This window comes from Crocodylus siamensis, chromosome 14, assembly GCF_052110815.1.
Source record: "Crocodylus siamensis isolate JL-2025a chromosome 14, ASM5211081v1, whole genome shotgun sequence".
NCBI classification, from domain to species: domain Eukaryota; kingdom Metazoa; phylum Chordata; order Crocodylia; family Crocodylidae; genus Crocodylus; species Crocodylus siamensis.
In genome coordinates, this window is record NC_143408.1 from 22,727,525 (window position 1) to 22,748,802 (window position 21,278).

The 21,278-nt window shown below is 42.1% G+C and overlaps 1 protein-coding gene across 1 annotated transcript; it reads right to left on the reverse strand.

Annotated features, from left to right (window-relative positions):
* Positions 1-925: 925 nt before the first annotated feature.
* Positions 926-20,010, reverse strand: CRTAM (cytotoxic and regulatory T cell molecule). Its single transcript, XM_090027971.1, has 12 exons — positions 19,920-20,010; positions 14,669-14,815; positions 11,376-11,528; positions 9,708-9,851; positions 6,878-7,039; positions 6,205-6,276; positions 5,999-6,103; positions 4,510-4,611; positions 4,269-4,364; positions 2,408-2,554; positions 1,944-2,027; positions 926-1,056 (listed from the first exon to the last, which is right to left on the reverse strand). Exons 1-12 carry the CDS (start codon positions 19,966-19,968, stop codon positions 926-928), a joined length of 1,392 nt encoding a protein of 463 aa, XP_089884097.1. The 5' UTR covers positions 19,969-20,010.
* Between the last annotated feature and the right edge of the window lie 1,268 nt (positions 20,011-21,278).

Here is a 21,278-nt window from a genome sequence, read left to right on the forward strand (position 1 = left end):
AAAAGACTTCTTCAAAGGCCTTCAGATAGCCTGATCTTGCAGTCCTTTCTGTGCATAAGCTACCCCTTATAATAAAGGGGGTATTGTATGCTAGTGATATATAGTATTTAAAATATATTAGTTCAGAAATGACTATTCATCATTAAACAGCATTTTACAAACCAAGCCAACCAGGGTTCCTTATATGGCTTTATCATCTGTTTAAATATTAAACAATTCAAATCTTATTGTTAAACCAATATTAAAATAGACTGGAAGCTGACAGTGTTTTATAATGAAATCCTCACAGCCCTTGTGTCAAAAGGGAAATTGCCTTCCAGCAGTAATCTCAGTGCCCTCTACTGTTGATCAAAACTCTGGTTTGCACACTTTCTTTATGATGAAGTGCTGTAATCTGCTATGAGAAAAATGGGTGCAGCTTTCTTTGGGCTCCCCACTTTAAAAATTGTTGACCTAAGTAACTTTGTCAGGAGCCCCTGCCTCTTAGTCCTGGGTTTAGATGGGAGGCTGCAGAAGTGTGGAAGGAACCTCTCAGTAATTTTGTATCTTGTGTTTATAATAACTAGCTGGGCATGCCCATTGTCAGGACCACAAATGACTCATTTCAGCAATCTGGTACATCTCGGCCCCATTTACGACACCCACAAATTGAATCTGCTGGTGTTTACAGCTCATTAAAAGCATAGGTCACCGGCAGATTCCTATCAGCACCTGTTTCATCTACCTCTTTTCATTAATAGATGTTCTGAACTGGAATCTGGATTGAGATTAGCCATTTTATCAGGGACTTCTGTCTCAGTTTGAAATCCTGTTGTGACATTATCAAATGGATTCATAGTATTTCACAGTAACAGATCACTATAAACAGGAGAAGAAAACATTGTGCCTCTGTACGTAGTACAATGCCATTTTAAAATCCGAATTGCTATACATCAGTTTCTCTTCCAGAGGCCAGCTGTGTTGCAAATACTGAAACATCTTCCACTCTTGGCTGCTTCTTTATAGTTTCTGCATATCCATTAGTTATGTATTGCATGCAGGACTTGTGGTTAAAAACTGGAAAATAAAAGCATAATTGTAAATGTTTATTGTATCAGCAGAGGGACTGATCTCAGCTAAAATGCATCCTAACTAGGATATTGCTGATAACTCTCTAAGAGGTAATGATTCTGTACTGAAGTGATAGATGTCCTAGCAAGTTTAGGAATTCTAACATTGAAATTTCCCGAATTGCTAGGATATCCATCACTATAGGATGCATTCATCAGCATTTTTAGACGCACTGGACTTTGAGAAGACAGACATATGTGCCAGGGCAGGTTGATTTATGGCCTTGTGGGCTTTATATCGAAGCTGGTTGAAATAATTTAAATGTGAACATTTTGGAATAAAAAAGGGATTTCCAAAGGTGCCCAACCTGCACTGAATTTTAGCAGGATGTGTAGTCTTGATTACTTCAGGCTTCTGTGAAAATCCCATTCAAAAGGTTTTTGCTGCCTCCCTCCCCCGAACGCACGCTCTAGACCTAGTAATATTTTTCCATAAATATTTTTTTAATTTTAAAAATGAACTTTATAAAAAACTTGGTAAACTTTCTCCCACTTTCAGGAAGCTCTGCATTTTAACAGAAAGCTGCATCTGTGTATGTAGATTCCAGCGATGCCCCTCACAGCAAGGAAGCCAACAGAGGCTGGAACGGCAGGGTAAAGGCAATGCTGGTGAAGTGCAAGTGTGCGCAGTGAGTCAAATGAACTGGCAAGTAACTTCTCTTCATTTAGCTAAGGTGAAAGCCCCAGCAAACATGATATGGCTTTGTGTTTCCTCTTAATGGAATCACTTCTGCAAATCATAAAATGTGGTTGGTCTGAACCGGCCTTGGTTGAAGCTGGTAGCAAAACTCTAGCAGGGGAGCTTCACTGAGCTAGGGCTTGGTGATAGCTTACCTTGCCCATTCTTCTCGGGGACAGGGTTATCTTCATTAGACCTGGATTTGTAACTCTCCAGGGTCTGTTCTGAAGCATCATTTTCTGTGACGATAACAAATGTCAGTAATAAATTGTGGCTCTTGCATATGTTTGCACCTCTCACCCCAGCATGCACAGATCCTGACCTACAAGGGTGATTCAGTCACTATGTCCATTTAGTACTTGGACCGCCTAAGAGCAGCTAGTTAGTGCCAATGACTGATGGGTGTACTTTTGTGATGGAGACTGAGGCTTAAACCCACTTGCTAGTTCAGACAGGATAGCTGCATGTAACAAATTGCAATCACTGCTGACATAGACTTCATTGTAACCAGTGATCTAGAGGTGAAGAGATCCATGTCCTATTAGCAGCCCCCTCCATCATCTAATTCCATCCAAAACTGCCAGCAATATTGGTGACTGGCATTTATGCAGTCACTCACCTCTCTTCCACACTCCATGTGCTTTTTTCAGCTTCCTCATAAAAAGCAGGACTATAATGAGCAGCCCCAAAATGAGGAAAGACACCAGGATTGGCAGGAGAAGCTTCTTATTCCTGTTTCCAATGTCTTTGGACTTGATCTTAATTTCTAACAAAGAAATAAATGGTTTTCAGTCAGTGTGAACTGTGATTCTTAGGGAGTTTATGATGAAGACTACTATCTAAGAAGAGAGCATTCCTAGGTGACATGGTAGGATTGCAGAGGCCTGTTCAACAGAAATAAAGGAATAGACAAGGTAGATGATGTGAAGTACTTTAGACCACCAGTGATCATTGGTGACTGTACGTTGCAAATTGACAGTCTTGAAGACTGGATTCAGAGCTGAAGTCCCCTGAAAACAATGGAAGATTTTTCCTATTGGCTCTGGACTGGGGTCCCAGAAAATACATGCAACCACGTACACTTCTCCACCATGACCCAGGGGGATTGTGCCAAATCTACTGGCATAAGCCAGCAAAACTCCATTGGAACCAATGGACTTAGGTTTATTTTCACCAGCCAAACCTTATCAGGAAGTCACCCAACAATTAGTATATTATAGTACTGATCAGTGATTCCCCATGTAATAACACTGGGGAAAGCAGGCGGGCCAGATTTTCATAATTTCCTATGGAACATTGATTTATTGGTCCTATGTTGATTTACACTAGTTGACCCTGGCTTTATATCTTTTCGCTTATATTAATTATGACAGATATTCAAAGCACTGCGGGAGATTCAAGTAGTTAAACCTCCAAGGATCTGCAGTTATTATTGTTGTTTGAAGTGGCGTTACCACTATTTTTACAATTGAGGAAACTGGAATGCATGCGTGTTAAGAGACTTGGCCAGCATCACATCCTGAGCTTGTAGATTTGATTAGAATTAGGGTCCCTGCTTCTCAGCCGCAAGTTCATTTCACTAATACTATTGTTTTAGTCTTAAGAAATGTACCAGTGGTGCTGCAGTTCGGAGTTGCTTCTTCAGTATTTATAGTTGGTGTATCTGTACTGTTTTTTCTGTCTGTGCCATTCACCGTTCCTTGTGGCTCTATGGAGGTGAAAAAAGAAAATGTTTTGATTTTTTCCCCCTTCAGCAAACTCTTTACAGATATCTGAGCTATGCGCATACCTGATACACAGTCTAATCAAATCAGTATTTGGTGACACTTGGAACTTCTCTATATGGGTTATGGAAATTCTTACTTAGAGGTGTAATGCTGTTGTGGGGTTTGGGAGGAAGTTTTTGGAAAGTACCCAAGAGAACACCAACGAGATGTAGGCATTTTTAAGCATCCCATCCAAAGTTGGTGAGTGAAGACATGAATAAAACACCTTTCTTCTCAAGCAAATGGTTTTGCATTTGCAAACAGGAATTAGCGCTTTGTTTCCAATGAGCTGAATCCACAGTCACACCTTCAGCCCGTGTTACTGAGCTGTGCACTGGGAAAATGTAAGTGGAGAAAGTGACTGACATCTTTACCTCAAGACATCATTAACTACTTCTAATTTTAAATACTTTCCATCTTCAACATATAAGACACCACCCACCCACTGAAGTGAAGTCTAAAATCATTCCTGTGTTCATGTAATTTGATTTCTGGTTTTCCATATAGGAAACCGAGTTTTTCAAAATCAGCTGTGGGATGGGGATGCCCATTACAAGTTAGATCCAAATTCCTTGCAAAGATTTAAAGCTCTGAGTGTAGAGTTTAAGTGACCCAAGTAAGATCATTCAGCATGCATAGACCCTGGACTCCCTGCTTCTCAGCTGCAAGTTCACGTTGCTAATGATGCTATTGTTTTAGTTTTAAGACATTTACCAGTGGTGCTGTAGTTTTGAGTTACTTCTTCAGGGTTTACGGTTGGTGTATCTGTGCTGTTTTTTCTGTCTGTGTCATTCATTGTTCCTGGTGGCTCTGTAGAGGTGAAATAAGAAAATGTTTTGATTTTTTTTTTCCTTTCCTTTCTCTTTTCCCCCAGAGACCCTGCTGCCCCTCTCTGCACCCAGTTCATTAAAGCTCACTGCCACTCTGCAAAAAGGAGGTTCATTATTAAGCATACCAGTGGTGACATTATAATTCTGAGTATATTCTTCACTAATTGCTGATTCTTCTGTACCAGAGAATTCCTCATTTACTGTTGCACCTGATGTTGTTTCTGACCCTAAAGAAATAGAGAGAAATATTTTGTATTTTTAATTACACAGATTAACTAAATTATGTACAACCAGAGCCTAGGGAAAACTCAAAACACACATAAGAAAATTGGTCTACATGCTGTATGAACTGATGCTATACAAATAGAGGGAGGAGTTCAAAGGCACAGATTACACTGACTTCAGTAGGACAGAGCTTTCTAATATTTGTTTCCAAATCTCTCTGAGCCAGGGGGAACCTCTTATGGGTTACGAAGTCTTTTACTGTTGATGAATCTGAATTTGCACACGTTGGTAATGTAATTCTTTTTTTTTTTTTGGTGTACATGGGGGCAATTTTGCAGTTTAGCACTTGACTAAAGCTGCCATTTCAGGCACACTGAACACGCTTGCCCTCTTTTAGCCTGTTGCACAGTGCCATCTAGTGCACCCATAAGGATAAGTTTAAAAACTTCATAGCTATAATCAATCAATTCAACAGCGTAAGGCAGATTCATCAATGGAGCTATGATAACTTCCATCAGTTAAGGATCTGGCCACAATATCTTTCTACAATGGATGCAATTCTAAAACAATCACTTTTGCTCAACTGTGTTATACTGTTATATTTCCAGGGACTTTGCAATGCTGGGAACATCAGACTGTTCTCATTAACATTTCATGTATTCCACATATGTCAGTTTAAACAAATTGGCTCAATGTCATTTAAAACAAGAAAAAGCATGGTCCTTACAAGCAGTGGTGATGCTTAGTTGCTCTTTCTGGTGGGTAGGCAGAGCTGGTAAGCTGACAATAGATGTTTCCTCTGTTATGGAGGGAGGAATCGATGATTGGTCAGACCCTAAAGGAATCCATTGAATAAGATATAAAAATCAGAGCATGTTTCACCAGTAAGCCCACCCCACAATTTATGAGTTCAGATCTAAACTTCTCCAAGTTCCAGAGCTGGTTGCTTCTAAGGTTTTCATTTAAGGCCAGCTGTACCATTTTTTTTTCATCCAAATTATACGGAATAAAAAGAAACCGAATTTTAAAATATTTAGCAAGAAATTGCAGGGGAAATTGTAGAGAAAACACTGATATTTGGGTTGGACTCTATAGCAGTCACTTGAGGTGAACAACAGTTCTGAACACAGTGTGAGCCATATGCTGTACTCACAGCAGCTGTTTTTTCTGTTTGCATTGTGGACAAAGACACTTTAATGTCCAGGTGAACTCAGTTCATACCATTAAAATTATACCATTAACATTTCTAGCATTTACATATCTGGCCACTCATTCTGGTAACATCAGATCTTTCCCCTCTAAGCTTGGGATTGCTTTAATTGGTCTCAGCTTCCAAACTGACATTGTTTAATTTACTGCAATGAAAAGATTTTAAAATGTGGAACCAACCAGCAGTCATCTGAAAAGAGTTATCTTCCTGTTGGGCACTTGTTGCTTGAGATCTGCTAACAGGGGATGGCAGTGTCAGAGATTCAGTAGCCATTTCTTCTGTTCCTAAGGGAACAGACAGCGCATTAAAATTAGGACTGTCAGTCATTGATATTATGAAGGATTTTGTTTTGTTAAGCTCAGTGGCTTTATTTAAAAACACTTACCTGTATAATGATGATTCTCAGAGGTCCTCGTACTCATTTCTAATGCCACTGTAGTGGAGTCTGTAGTAGTCACTGGAAAATGATAATGCTTTAAATTTCTCTTAATTCCTTTAATTTGAAGGGATCAAAGCTCTTTACAAATATTGGTTGGGTCTAACAGTATCAGTACAAGTCAGAGAAGAATTTGATCCACATTAAAGATGGGTAAAATGAGGCATGGGGTGATTTGGGGCTCATCTACCTGGGGCAATTAGCATGAAGGAAGCTGGAACGTGCATTTACAGTGCATTAGCTACTCTGAGCTACATAGATGCTCCTAGCGCACAAAATATATGAGACAGCTTGCTTCACTTTGAAACGGACTGGAGTGTAGACAGCCAGAGTAGCTTTAAGGATTGGAATACAGTCTTTTGCTCTACCTCAAATGACAAGAATAAATCTCTACTGGTCCAAGAGCAGAGCTGTTGTTCAGGCAGTGCAAACTGTGCAATGGCACTGACTTGGTGCTGGCCAGGAGTGCCCCTTACATTACCAGCCATAAGCCTACCCAGTATCATACATTTTAAAGCTCCTGCTAAGGGGTGTGTACTCTGAGTAGGGCCCTAACCCAGTGCCTGATGTTTCCCAATAGGCAGATCTTGTCTGAAACCGCTGAAATAAGAAAGGTTCTTACTGAGATGCTCAAACTGGAAAGATGCCATCTGCTTTTCTTCTCCGAAGGTTTCGTGGCGAACGACACAACTGGCTATTGAATTCTTGCCATACGCATGGACTGTGAGAGTGCTGGTTGTGTTGCATTTCTTTCCATCGTGCTCAAACCTGTGCTTGGTGTCACCTAAGCAAGCATTTGAGGAAAACCACTTAAGTGCTTAAGTCAAAACCAGTTTAGTGAAAAACTTTCCAACCACAAATCAGCATTACATTTGGTCTGCTAAAGACATACGAGTGTGTTCTATTGTGTAAATGGATTACAGCGGAGCGAAGTTGTTGTCTGACAGTATAGCTCAATTGTAGTGCAGCTCACTGCAGTGGATTCAAGTAACCCAGGTGTTTCACTGAACCTGACTGAGTTCACTGTAACAAATTCTACCATATTAACACTGATCACACACGCAGCATGCTGCAGTGAAATGGCTAGTGTGTGTGCGAGTGTTTGTGTGTGTGCTTGCTTTCCTCCACCACTGATTTCTACTGAATGGGAAAAAAAAAAACTACTCAATTGCATGGCATAGCTATATCCTGCAAAGGGACTTAAACCTGAGAAGAGGGAGATTTTACTTTTGAGGCAGGATCAGGATCTGGTTTCAGCACAAAAAGGTGGATCCCCCGGGCCTGCAGCAGTGTAACAACAGTGAAGTTGTTTTGGGGTTTGGTACTATATTTCTACAAAGTAGTTTTTAAGTCTGTATATATTTACCATGGATATCCAACATTTTCATTCTTACAATGATAATAATACAGCTCTGTTTAATTCTCGAAGCCATGTAATAATTGCTACATGATCCCTATTTTGCAGGAGGGGTAAGGGATATTGGGGATTAGGTAACTTGCCTATGGATACATAATTAACTAGTGGCAGAGCCAAACTGGGGCTTCCTGGACTGGTGGTTTAGCGCTTGGTCCATTAAATGACATTGGCTCTTGATCATCAATACCACGTGGAAAGCAAAGGTGTAGTTAATGATCTAAAGGGACGCATAACAGCGCTGAAAACATGTGCTAAAGCATTTTTCATAGATAACTGTTTTTTCAAATTATTACCCTTAAGTTTGTTAGCAATGCAGTGATTTCTAGGGTCATTATCTACTGCAGATGTTAATCTTTTAAAATGAATGCATGGCATCTCTTGATCAATAATACAAATTACCATTCATACTTTTAGGCTAAAACCGCTTCTTGGATCTAATTGTCTGCCTACTAGCTATGATACTACATATACTTTTGAATCGGAGAAATCTCTTGCCTATTCAATTCTGCTTTTTTACTCCTTTGCAGAGGAAGATTTTGTCATTCAGAACACTAGATTTTTTCCCATTCAAAGTAATAATCCACTGATTTGCCTATCCTGTGAACAGACAAGATAAATCAGCAGCCTTTCATACCACCCCCATCCTAAAACCTTTAATTAATTAGACCAATCACAGATGAAAGCAGCTTGCAACAATATAACTCCAGTTGTTCAATTAGGGTTCCCAGATGCTGGGGGATCATAAGGTCAAAAGCACCTTGCTCTTTCAGGTATAAGATGCTCCAGTTTCTGGCTGTTCCCCTACCACACAAAGATCTAAACTTCCAGGAGAGTTTATTGGGTAAGTTGTAGTTTTTCAACTCTCACTAGGCTTCTGTATTAGATGAACATAATCTGATCTCCAAACTTGGCAAGGTACAATATTTTGTAAGTGATTTTACTCAGTACCGGGTACATCAGACATTAACAGCGTCTGAATAATCTACTACTCTTAATGTCAAAAGCCTGCCTAACTCTCCTCAATCGCTAAAACTCTCTTTGTAGGGTTCTTAAAACATATCTTCTATCAAGATAATAGGCTAAAGTTTCTAAGCTTTGCTTTGTAACCCAAAATAAAATGGAAGCCTGTTTGCAAACACAGATCAGCCACTCATAGGTATTCCACTCCCCTTCCTCCCCCTGCTCAAAACCTGTCAGCGACTTGCTTTTCTTTTCACACGTGCTACTGCATTGGCCAGCAAGGTAGTTATTATTGGAAGGCTATTTAAAGCAACCGCTTACATTGCAACCAAGAAAAATCAGGCTAGTAAATTAGTAAGTCTCTCTGCCTGTTCACCTGTCTCTCTAGATGCACATCCTTGCTGAGGTGCTAGAGCACTAAATGATGAAACTCAAAAGCTGAGACTGATGACATGGTCTGATGGAATAAATGCAGGGCTAGGAATGAGGATGGCTTGAGTTTTAATTTTGGCTTTGATGATACTGAGTTGCTATGTAGTTCAAGCAAATCAAGGGAGGGCAGGTTATGTCACCCTCTGTAAGGAATGGGACTTGGTGTGAGCAATTGCTCTGTGCCCTGGCACGTGGTGTTCATCCACTGCCCCACTTTATAGGTGAGGAAGCTTAGTCCCAGAGGTGTTCAGAGTGTTAATTCATGTGTGCTTTGAAAATTGTCTTACGAGTACTAAGGTACAGATCCTCAAAGAGGTCCCAAGTCTCTTGGATCTCAATAGGAGTTGGGCTTCTAAAATCCTTGAACTTTGGCACAAGACTGACTGTTCTGAGTCTGATGTGAATATTCATGTTGGGCCCTTCCCTCTACAGGGAGTCTAAGGAAAACTCTTTCTGAAATCCAGCCGTTATCTTGTTCCCTGGCCTCCAAGATCAGGGGCTGAGTTCCTCAATCCGGGACCAAGGGGCAGAGTGGTACTTTGTGCAGTAAGTGTCTCATTCTCCCATGTAAATGCGCTGAAGGGTGATACGATAAAGAAATGATACTTAAAACAAAGTCTGACCACCCCTATTTAAAACTTACCAGAGACTTCTATCCCATTGTCTAGCAGCCAGGTAATGCGGGGAGGGGGCTTGCTTCCCTGTGTGGAGCAAGTTAGTACAATGTTTCTTTCTTTGCCGTCAGCAATAATATCCGATACCTCCAACTGTGGTTTGGCAGGAGCCGCTGCAACAAGAAGACACACGATGAACTAGGACGTCCTTTTGCACTCCATTTCATGATTGATTTATTTTAAACACATCTTGCAATATCGTATTACTCATGATTCCAGTTGTAGGAGCTCCCAGATGCCCCAGCCAAGATCCATTGCACTGTTTTACAGCATGTGAAGATGCACTCCCTGACTCAAAGAACTGGATGTTTCCTTAATCTTTGCTGGGGCCTTGCTCTGGAGCAGGATAGACCAGCTTGGTGGCTGCTTCAACTCGTGACGGCTGGCTACAGTTTCCAAAAGGCTGTATCAGCTGAGTGTAGGTGGAGGATAGTGTGTTCTCTCTGTGCTTTTTTTCCTGTCCCCAGGGCATCCCTTAGAGGCAGGGGAAGTGGGGAGGGTGATGAAAGGATTTGGCTCTACTGCTTCTGCATCCAAAGAGGCACAACAGGAATCTCTGGCAGGGTTTGAGTTGTGCTTTGACTCTGGGTGGGGTCTGCAAAAAAAAATTAAAATTGGGCTGCCTATCATTATGCCCTAATATAATTGGAGTTTCCGCCCCCCCGGTTATGATTTTCAAATCTTATAGGTTGGCTCTCATCTCTTAATGGGGGCTCAGCCCCATGAGCTTCCCCCTAATTCAAACCCTGATTTCTGGGGGAGAAACCAAGGCAATTTTCCCTCCTGCAATGACTGAGCATGAAGGAGACCAGGAATTTGGTTGATGATGCAACGAACTGCACTTGGATTAAGTATCCTAAGACACTTCTGGTGTGGTTTAACCCTGGGACTGGTGCTCTGGACTCCTTGAATGTTAGAGATATTTAGGCACCTGAAGATGCAGAAAGGTGGCTATATACCTATAAAAACATCTGCCCCCCTTATGCCTACTTGCTTGCTGAGCTGGTGCTGGGCTCTGCCATTGCCTGCTTCCATTCATTTGAGCTCGTGAAGGAGTTGGGGCTCTTCCATATGCTGTCTTTGTGTGCCACGGGTTTAAACAGGAGTCTGCGAGAACTGGTCTGTGATGCCAGGACCCTCCTTAACCCCAATTCAATTACTCAGAAAGATTAAGAAGCACAAATCTTCCCTAACCAAGTAATTTTGACAATCCAGTTGTGTGAGCCACACAAAGAAATAGCTTTATTTCTTCCCAGTGACTGCCCTCCTCCTTTCCTATCTTTTACTATCCACAGATGTTATTTATTCATGGCATGGCATGTCTGTGATGGTAACAGTTAGACTTCAGAGATGCTTCCTACTTTAGAAGACCTGGGAATTGGGAGATTGGTCCCTCCCCAATTCCTGGGAGAGACGGACAAAGGGTCTGCAAAGGCCAACTGCTCCAGAAATAAAGGTTATTGTCTAGTTCTCCTCATTCACATATACCAATTGTCACTGAACCCAGTGAACACTACAATATCAGTACTTAAAACGAAAGTATAATGTGGTAACCTTTTGTTCTCAGGCAGAATGATAGGAGAAGCCTAGATTTTATTAGGTACTTATATGTATTTCACTCTTTCATTGGGACTTACCTAACACCATAACATTCACAGTCTTCGTTCTGATGGGTGTGCCATAGTGAAAGCATGTATACACACCCTCATCCTGTACTCTCACTTCAGACAGGCTAACCAATAATTCATCCTTTGAATAATGGATAAGTTTGAACCTCTTGTCTCTCAAACCTGTAAGGGGGGGGGGGGAAACAAGGATGGTGTAGTAAGTCCCTTGGCTTAAGGGAGCTGAGAGCAACACAATTATGCAAAGTGATAATGGGGGAAATTGGTTTTATTAACCATGAGTGAACTACTTTTAAAAATTCATCTGCTTTCAGTGTAAACAAATAATTCTACTGTGAAACATTTGTAGCTGGAACTGGGAAACACAGATGTACTGATGACTAAAAATATACAGTATGTGGAGGTGGAAATAACATAATGATTTGGCAGATGGAGGTCTTGCGTACAAGCCCAACCTTTCTGGCTCTCGGTTAACCAGCGGTCGTGGTTATGCTCTGCTACAGACATCCTGATTCATCTTGTTCAGATCATTTAATCTCTCTGCCCCTCTTCTCCATCTGTTAAATGGGTATAACTTTACCATTACTATAGCTGCAGCCAAGACTGAGGCCCCATTGCACTTGGTTCTAATTCATATAATTTATTTTAACTGATAAATCTTTTTGGGGTAGAAACAAAAAGTGAGAGGGTAGATAAATATGGAAATGACTTGCCCTGTATCAGACAGCAGGCTGAGCTGGTTCGCAACGTATATTATTTCATAGACGTTAGGGCTGGAAGGGACCTTGTAAGATCATCGAGTCCAGACCCTAATTTGATTCCCAGTCCATCATCCTTTTCACCAAAACATGCTGCTTCATCCTCTTAGATGTTCCTCCCTCCCTAGGGCTGAATTCATGTACACTTGTTTGTGGCTATCAGATGCCATGATGATTTGGGTTCTCTCAGTGGCTAGAAAGGTGAAGCTTGGTGAGGTGGAAGGCTGCGCTGTCATGAGAACTGAGACTTGAGGGAATTGAGTTCTGTTTCTGTCTCTCAAAATGACTCGCTAACTAGGGACAGAAATTACACACAAATCGGTGTAAGCAATTGGAAACCAGTTCAGATTTGCAACACAACAGCAGCTTCAGCAATTTTGAAAGTGGTTTATATGCACTGAACTGGTTTAGGATGTACCCGGTATCAGACTTGATTGATTTAGGTTAAATTGGTTTATTGTGCTTCTGTCCTAATCACTCTGTGACCTTATATGAGTCACTTCACTTCTCTGGACCTTACTTCTCTGTGACTAACAGAAAGGTAATGATAACGTTACACCTTCCTCTGGATTCAGTAACATTTTTGCATTCGTAAACCTTGTTTCTAACTTTGATTAATCAGTCTTCCTTTAATGAATGCTTTCCCTAATTATAGAGATCCTTCAGCATATTAATCCTCTGTCTGGCTACTCAGCCCCTTCTTTCCTCTTTCTGCTATGTGACCCCTTAGTCTGAGCTGAGCAATGTGCATTGATTCTCACCACAATCACAGCAGAGAGAGTAACCATGTGCCTTTAAAGTGAACTGAAATTGAGGAACTGGACTTGCCACCAGGGAGACTGCAAGACCTCAAACTGATATATTTTTTAAAAGCCTTGAAAAGCCTCATGGGAAAGAAAAGGAAAAATAAAATATTTGGACTAATAAGGAAAGTAAAGGAGCATTTTAATTGTTGGAAATGACTAAATGTGGAAAAAAAAAATCAAATTTCTGTAATCTGAAGGAGAGCTGGGTTAGGCGCACGCCTCTAAAGAGGGTAGAAGAAAATAATTAATCGGGCAGTTTGTCACAGAGCTTCTTACAAGAAGCATTTATGGGATTTATTCAGAATAAAAATGAGTGTCTGCACATGGTGGAGAGCTCTGTTCCTCCACTAACATGGGAGAGAAGCAAAAACACTGATGTTTTGATCGGGGTTTTTTACAAATGCTTGTCCTTGTATTTGGTAGTTATATAATACTATACATTCAACTAGGAGATTATCACACATCCTTCTAGGATTACGGCCAAATCTTCAGCTGGTATGAAATTGGCACAGTTATGCTAGTGAGGATTTGACTATGTAGACTGCACTTGATAACTTCTGTTGTGTATTGTAATACTGTGTTGGGATTGAAGTCAAATTGGCAGGATGTTTGCAAATGCCTGAGTGCTGTATCCAGTAAAGGACATAGGCCCTGCTTAGGTGCTCATGTGGAGTTTAGACATGCAAATCCCAAATTATGATTCAAAAAGTCCTGGTTCAGGTACTAAGACTCATGAGACATTTCCCTGTTCAACATTAGCTCCCCAGGCGCCTAGACTGCAGGCCTCATGATAACTTTGCTCTCAGAGGTGTGTCCAGATGAACAGATGTGCAATATTGCAACACAGATGTGCAGTATGCAGCACCACAAACACAGCTGCAATGCTGCGCACACTGCACATGCAGGTGTTCCCAGAGTCGGAAAAACCCGTGCCTAAAAAAAAGTGGGGTGGCACTGGGAAGCATCTGTTGCTGAAAGAAGTTCCTGCACCTTGTGCCATGCTCCCACACATGCCTTCTGCTGGCTTCTGGACAACCACAGAAACCTTACAGTGCCTGGCAGAGCTGGTTTAAAGGAGGCTTTTGGTGCTGCAGAGGAATTTTGTGTGTGTGGGGGGGGGGGCTCTAGGTTCTCCTGGCAAAGCTTTGTAGAACAGACTAGTCCTAAAAACAAGCAGGCCCCTTTGTGATAGGCAAATGAATGCACAAAAGATAACAGAAAGACGCTCCCTAATCCAGCTGACTGTCTAGGAATGATGAAATGGTATACGGGTGCAGGCAGGACCTGGGAAGGGGCAGACAAGGTAACTGTGGATATGTTTGTATAGCTTGGCAGTCGCCACAGCTAGAGAAGTCACTGGTCACCCCACTTGTTAGCAAAGCATTTGCCTCTGATGGAGAAAATAACAATGGGGACTGTAAGCAATGGATCAGCCACTGCTGCCTGGATCAGTCAGATAGCATCAACAGCATGTTCAGACCTTTAAGACCAGGCCATGTTTCTGCACAGGGGGTAATGGTGTTTGTGGTAAGTATGGCTCATCATTCGAGGCCCATTTCACACACTACTCTGGTGGGGTTTCCATTTCATCAACCTGCTGTAGGAAAGTGGCTTAACTGCACACAAGAACTAAATGGCTAGGCTCTAGCTGAGTCAAATGGCACATTAGGTGGGAGCTGGGCAAGCCCACCCTTCCCCTTCCTCACGGGGAAGGAGCTTGTGCTGTGGTTTTCACACTTACCCCGATGGGTATTTAGAAAAATGATGAAGCCCTGCGGGTTTGACCACTGCAAGTGTGATTTGCTGTCTCCAGGCACATTGCAGAGTAGCTTTAAATCCTTTCCCTCCTCCACGGTCACACTTTCATTGTGAACCTCTTGAAAATCCCCTGCCAAAGAAAACAGTTGTGAAACATGAGCTGAAGCAAAGCGGCAGCCTTTCTCAAAGCACGCTGTACCAGCCCCCTGCTCTTTTTCTAAAGAACGTTGCGTCTACTTGGAGCTTGACTTATACTAACATAATCAGAGCAGTAAAATGATACCAGTATAACTCCCCATATAGATACTTTTATTCCAAAATAAACTTCTTAACTGGCTCATCCACGGATGAGAAGAGGCTTCAGTATTTTCATCTTTTTGACCTGTAGGATTTTATCTGAAATTCCCAACAGAACCAAGGTTTGGGGCAGGGGTTTTGAAGCTGAGGCTTATCAACCTAACAGGCCAGTGAAGACAATAATAGATTCGTTCAGTGAATAAAGTCTCTTCTAATTATTAGTCCGGACCAAAGTTGATCCAATGACTAAAAAGAGGATACACTTTGAATTACTGAGCCCAATTTTCAGAAGAAACGAATGGCTGTGGCTGCCACTGAAATTAATACCTGTATACATTCAGCACCTCTGAAAATCAAAGCTATTCTGTTCAAAAGCTGCTCCGTTGTAGTAAACTGGAACGGAGCTCCACCAAAGTCCAGATCTGAGGCTTTGGCCCAACATGTGCAACTAAAATGAGATTCTGTTTTTTCCTCCTGTTTGGCTTTACATCCAGGCAGTAAATCCAGGCTGTTTCTTCACAGCCAGAATTGATGATGCTGAAATCTGCAATATACTTTGTGAAAATGATTTGTGACCTTAAATGAAGTGCCTCCTACAAGCGAATGCTCGTTGGAGAAATTATGAACAGCAGCGACTGTATCGGAGTTAAATAGGCACTTATGGGAATTTGTTTTTCAATTGGTGTTTTTTCAGGCTTGTGTCTGCGCTGAGTGACTAGTGGGTGGAAGGGCTCTGAACTTTAGGGAAATGATTTTTGTCTGAGTTACAGGAAAGCTTTTGATTTCTGCCTTTTAGTTTTACTTCAAAAAAAAAAAAATCAAAAAAAAAATCAATGTTGTATGGCCTTCTAGCTGCCACTGAAGTCAATGGAAGTTTTGTAAGGCAGCTGGGGATCTATAGCCCTATCTCACTCCAAACTTGATTACGTGTGCTCTCCCAACCCAGAAGTGGCAAAAAGAATTGACTGTTTGTAAAAGGGGATGCTTTGTCGAGCCACATAGATTCCTCTGCTTTCTGTCATCCGGGGCAATCTTGTCATAATTATCTGGCCTTGTCAGCCGATACTGCTGCAGAACAGGCTTGTCTCATGGGGCTTGGGAACACAGCACTGAAAGAGGCTACCTGGGCCAGGAAACCCAGTCCCCTCCACTCGCCTGCAACATTTTTAGCTAAGGATTTCCCAAAATGGCCACTTGAAATCTTCACACACAACTATAAGGCACAAAACCAGAAATACAAGGAAGACTCTACAGCCTGCTAACAGATTTAAAAAAAAAAAAAAAAAAAAAAAGGAACAAAAAACTGGGGGGCCAATGCCCTGTCACTGCAATGGGATTGGTTAAATGGTTAAGATGTAATATGCTTAAAGCAGGTGAGGAAGAAGACCAGGCCCCACAGAATTTTCTTCCTAGTCTGGACAGTACTAGTAAGCACAGAAGATGCAGTCTTGTACTAAGGAAAGACTCCTCTATTTTCTATCCTGACTTAGCCTTGTGAGTTATGGACTATTAGGCAATACCACAGGCTTGAGTCTTCTTCATTCTAAGCTAATAACATTCCATTGATTTTCTGTGGAAATGTTCTTGAATTACAACCATGTAAGTAAGGGGAGACCTGTCATTATATTCTAGCCCAACCACAGCTGTTGGACTTAAAGCAAGAATTCATTCAAGGCAGCTCAATGGCTTAAGTTGTGAAAAAAGAAGAAGATGAAAGAGCTATGCTCAATAATAGAAGTGGTGCCTTGATTAATGATCTATATATTGGGATACTTGGTAAATTCTAATTACTTCAGATTGTGTGGTCAACCCATTACTGGCATTATGATCACATTTCTGAAATTCATTCAACAAGCATGGCTTTAGGCTTCCATTTATATTATAAATGCCAAAGCCATATCCTAGGTGCTCAAGACCAGCCAGGAGCATGATGTGCTCTTTATTAGCTGTATTAGCATTACTGGAGGGTGCACAGCCAAACATTATCCCCATTTACGTAACTTGAAGCTATGATTTAGGAAGAAATTGCTTCTTTTGGGATTTCTCCTGTTAAAGTATCTTTTGGTAGTACATGTTCTGTTTAAGTGACTTTGACTTGTATTACTTTCAATACCTTTTCCAGCTCCCAGAATTAAACGTCTTTACAGTGAAAAGGACCCAGGGTAATGGGGAAATAACAATAAGTTAGGTTTTCAGGGTTCATGGCATTTGGAGGCCGTAGCCAGAGGCCTGGTGACCTCAAGTAAAACATTTTTGTAAGTCCCCTATACTTCCATTTATCAATGTGTCACCAGGTTTGTTTTGTTAGAGTAGCTCAGACAACTTCATCTGTGGTTCTCCACAGGGGCCCTTCTGCATCTATATTTACTATTTCCTGTCACTTTGAGCAGGATGAGGGGGGTGGTGGGGTCTCTCAATTCACACTCTAAGGTGTGAGAAACAGAGTCTGAATGGTAAAATGCTCTTTAGAATAAAAGAAGAAAAGAAAAACCCTCTAAATTGGAGATGCACAAACTTTCCATGTGAGCAAGTGGGCCTTTGTCGCCCATGACTCATAGGGCAAATCCACTTCCCTGCCAAGGACCAACTTTGCACGGTGCTATCAGCAAGTGGTCCTGAAGCAGTGGTAGCTGGTCATGATAGGATCATCCTGGCATAGGGACATAGAGAGAGAGCGAGCCAGCTGCGTTAATCTGAAGGCAAGGTAGACTTGAACCTTATAGATGTATATATAAACTAGTGTGTGTGTGTGTGTGTGTGTGGCACAAGCTTTTGTGAGCTGGAGCTCACTTCATCAGATGCTGTGAAAGGTTGTGCACAAACCAGACGTGCATAAACACAGGCAGATATTTAAACATACATATGCATACACGGATGTGCATAGGGACATACTTGAGTGGTTTATAAATAGCTATCCCAACCTGACTTCCTGTGGACAGGCGCAGGAGAGATGGGGTTTTGCTGTATCTTGCTCAACTACAGATGCTGTAGTGGCCCCGAGGCTAGTTGGCACGTTGAATAAATTGGAGCAGCTTTTGGGGATTCCCAGTGTGCTGGTTGTGGGGAGTTCCTGACAGCACTGCCCCGTTGAAGCGATACCGTCTCCATGGGGGATGTTAGGAGGAGGAGGACAAATGAAGAGAATCCCATCAGCTTTTTTATGGCAAAATTGATCAGCCTCCTGGGACCTGTTCCCACAGAGCTGACCTGTCTGGTTTGGCAATGTTAATACACTCTACTATCCTGAAAAGCCCTTCAGTCTCCTGCTTCCAACCTCTGCACACTACTATGGTTCACAACTGAAAAGTAATCTTGCAGTAAAATGTGCTTTTTTTTGGAGGATAGGATTTCCCTGACTAGGGGAAGCTGCTCATAGCCAGGTTCAGGGGCTCTGCTCAGCCACGGGGACCTTGGCATCTGTTGTTGAGGAAGGACTGTTTAAGCACCTGCACATTCAGCTTGTAATCGGGAAGCAGGAGAAGCCAGCTCTGTCCTCTTCCCTGCCCTCTGCCTGGCTCCGTGCAGACAGGCTGGGGAGCAAGAAGCAGGAGAACGGAGATGAGCGAGGTTAGTTCATGCCTCGTACGGCTGTTGATCGAGGCAGAAATCATTGCGATACTGCATGTTGTATTCCTGTTTTCAAGGTTGTCTTTACGACCATAAGGCAATTACCTTTTACAAAGGTGAAATTTTGGAGCACAGTTCTGTGGCAAGGAGTGAATTCTGCTGCCCGTTTAAAAGCTGCAGGGTAAACGGGGCCTTGCCTGTGTCTTGCTTGATGATACGTTAGACCCTCATTCACTTGTTCTGAGGCCAATGGTGCCCACTTTTGTTCCTGACCGGACAGAAGAGAGTAGTCAGCCCCATCAGCCTGTCGGACGTCTTCAATAATACTGAATACCATTGCCTCGCTAGTCAGAATTTGTAGATGTTTAATACCGCGTGGACATCTCCTAGACCAGGTACAAGGGAGACTGCCACCACCAAGATAACCATATCAGTTTGGGTGAAGATAAAGCTGACCTTTTCAAAGGATTACCATTATGTAAACTAGCACAATTACTAATAAAGAAAACACTAGAATACCACCTTGTAATATGTTCTTTTGACCATTAAGTTTAATCTGGACTCTAATTCATAACAGGTGAATAAAACTATAGTGATGTTCTTTGAGAATTAATGCAAAGAAGCCTTCCATTATTACCGTGATAACATGATGCCTTTCTACAGTTTCTGCTCTGAAAGCTTTAAGAAGTGGAGAGAGGGGATTCTTTGGGATTTCATACTGGACTCTGCTAGGACCACACATGCATGACTTAATGATCAGAAATGGAAACGGCAAGGATTAGGAGTGAACGCTGCAAGGATCCTTATCTATAGATGGCGGATGTGCTCGTTCCATGATTTAAACCTTAAATCTCTATTTGACTTGTCCACATGTGATCCTTGCTTGGGTGTGCAGGAGAGATGAGATGCATCCTACTCTGCATCTTGTTAGAAGACTAATAATACCAAGCATTTATTGCACTTTATGGTTTTTAAAGCATTTTTCAAAGACTAAGTTACTCTTTGCAGCTGCTGTTGGCTCCGTTTTATGGCTGGGCGAAACAAAGGGTCATGCAGGCTAGTTCTGACCATGACTCATTGTGCAAAATGAGAAGTTTTAGGAGTTCCTGGCTCCCAACCCTCCTGACTAAGCTTCCAGGTCTCATAAGGTGGGTGATTATCAACTGGACTTTAGGCTAAATGGATTTTAGTAGCCTTTATGTCACAGCAATCCCTACTGGAAAAGGCAAGTAAGAATAATACAATGTAGTTAACAACTGGAAAAAAAAGAATGCATCCTGCAGTAGGTTCAATGAAGTTCTGAAAACAGAATAATTCGGCGCAAGAGCTTTTAAGGCAGAGGATTGAATAAAGCAATCAATGCCACTTACCTTGCAGCGGTAACAAAGGCAACAGGCAAAGCAATGTGATGAAAGTCATGTTGCGGTGTGTAATACAGCCCGGCTGCTACTCTGCACCAACTTCCTCTTTGCTATAGAAGCACAGACCTGCTCTTGCTGCTGGTTCCTTTTCAACGGGGTGGGGAGTGGATTTACCATGACTTCATCACACTTGGGGCTCTGCCTCCCTCTCCATTTTCTGTTGGTGTCGCCTAGCCTCCTACCCTCCTACTGGGTGGTTTCCTTTCCCCTGATCACTGGCAAGAAACTTGAATGACCTCATGTATGTGCTAAGAGTGTAGGGTGGCAGGCGTTGTGACCTCTTATCTTGTATCAAGTCACACTTGGGCTTGAAGGTTGTGGGGGGGGTGTTAGGAAAAAATACAGATTGCTGGGGAACCAGTGCCCAAAGGTGCAGGAGATTTTTCATCAGCTCTTCAGAATCCCACCCTGCATCTTTTAGGTGCTTAAATACCTTTCAAACAAATGCACCCTAAGCTCTGTGCCTTGTCCCCTGTTTTGTAAATGGGCATAATGGCACTGCCCAAGTGCACAGGGCTGTTGAGAGGACAAATGCGTTGGACTGTGAGCTGCTTTGATACTAAGGCGATTGATGCCACGCCAGTACCTTAAGTGTGTGTAAGTAGGGTGTATCATGGCCCTATGGCTGTAGCTTGAGGGTCAATAAAGATTGCACTTGACTAGGACTCCGTCCTGGTTGCCGTAAGTATTTCCTGACTCCTTAGACAATGGAGCAGCTCCCAGTGCCCAGGTCAGCTACTCCTCTAGGTGAATGCTTTGTGGGTGGTGTTTTCAGTGCTGATGAACCCAGCCAACAAAAGCCTTGTTACTGCGGCACAGAGAGTGAACAGATTTGCCGTCTTGCCCAGAAGACCAGTGGCAGAGTAGAATAGAGTTTTGTCCTCTAGTAATCGTGGAAGTTTTCACAATGATCCTACAGGAAGTTGTGCATGTTGCATATGCCCATAAACCCACATGGCTAGGTTTTAAACAATGCCTGTTGTTTACTGGGGTTATTTTTATATGGTGAGTGAAGTGCTGAGGGATGTTTAATATGTTGCAAGATGTTAAAATGCTCCTTCTGGGTAGCAGCAAAAAATTTCAGTGCAAGTGTGGTCAATATTGGCAAGAAAATCTGCTTGTTAATAAAGAAGCTGGTTTGGCTAAAAAAGATGGTGTGTTCATAGGAATTGTGTCTGAACGAACTGGAAGAAATGGCTAATTGTGAATACACTGTCTGTTGTGTTTGCTAAAAGATGCAGTTTATTAGAAGCTTTTTCTCTTTGTGTTTTTCAGACTTTCCATCAATGCATGCAAATATGTTGCCTC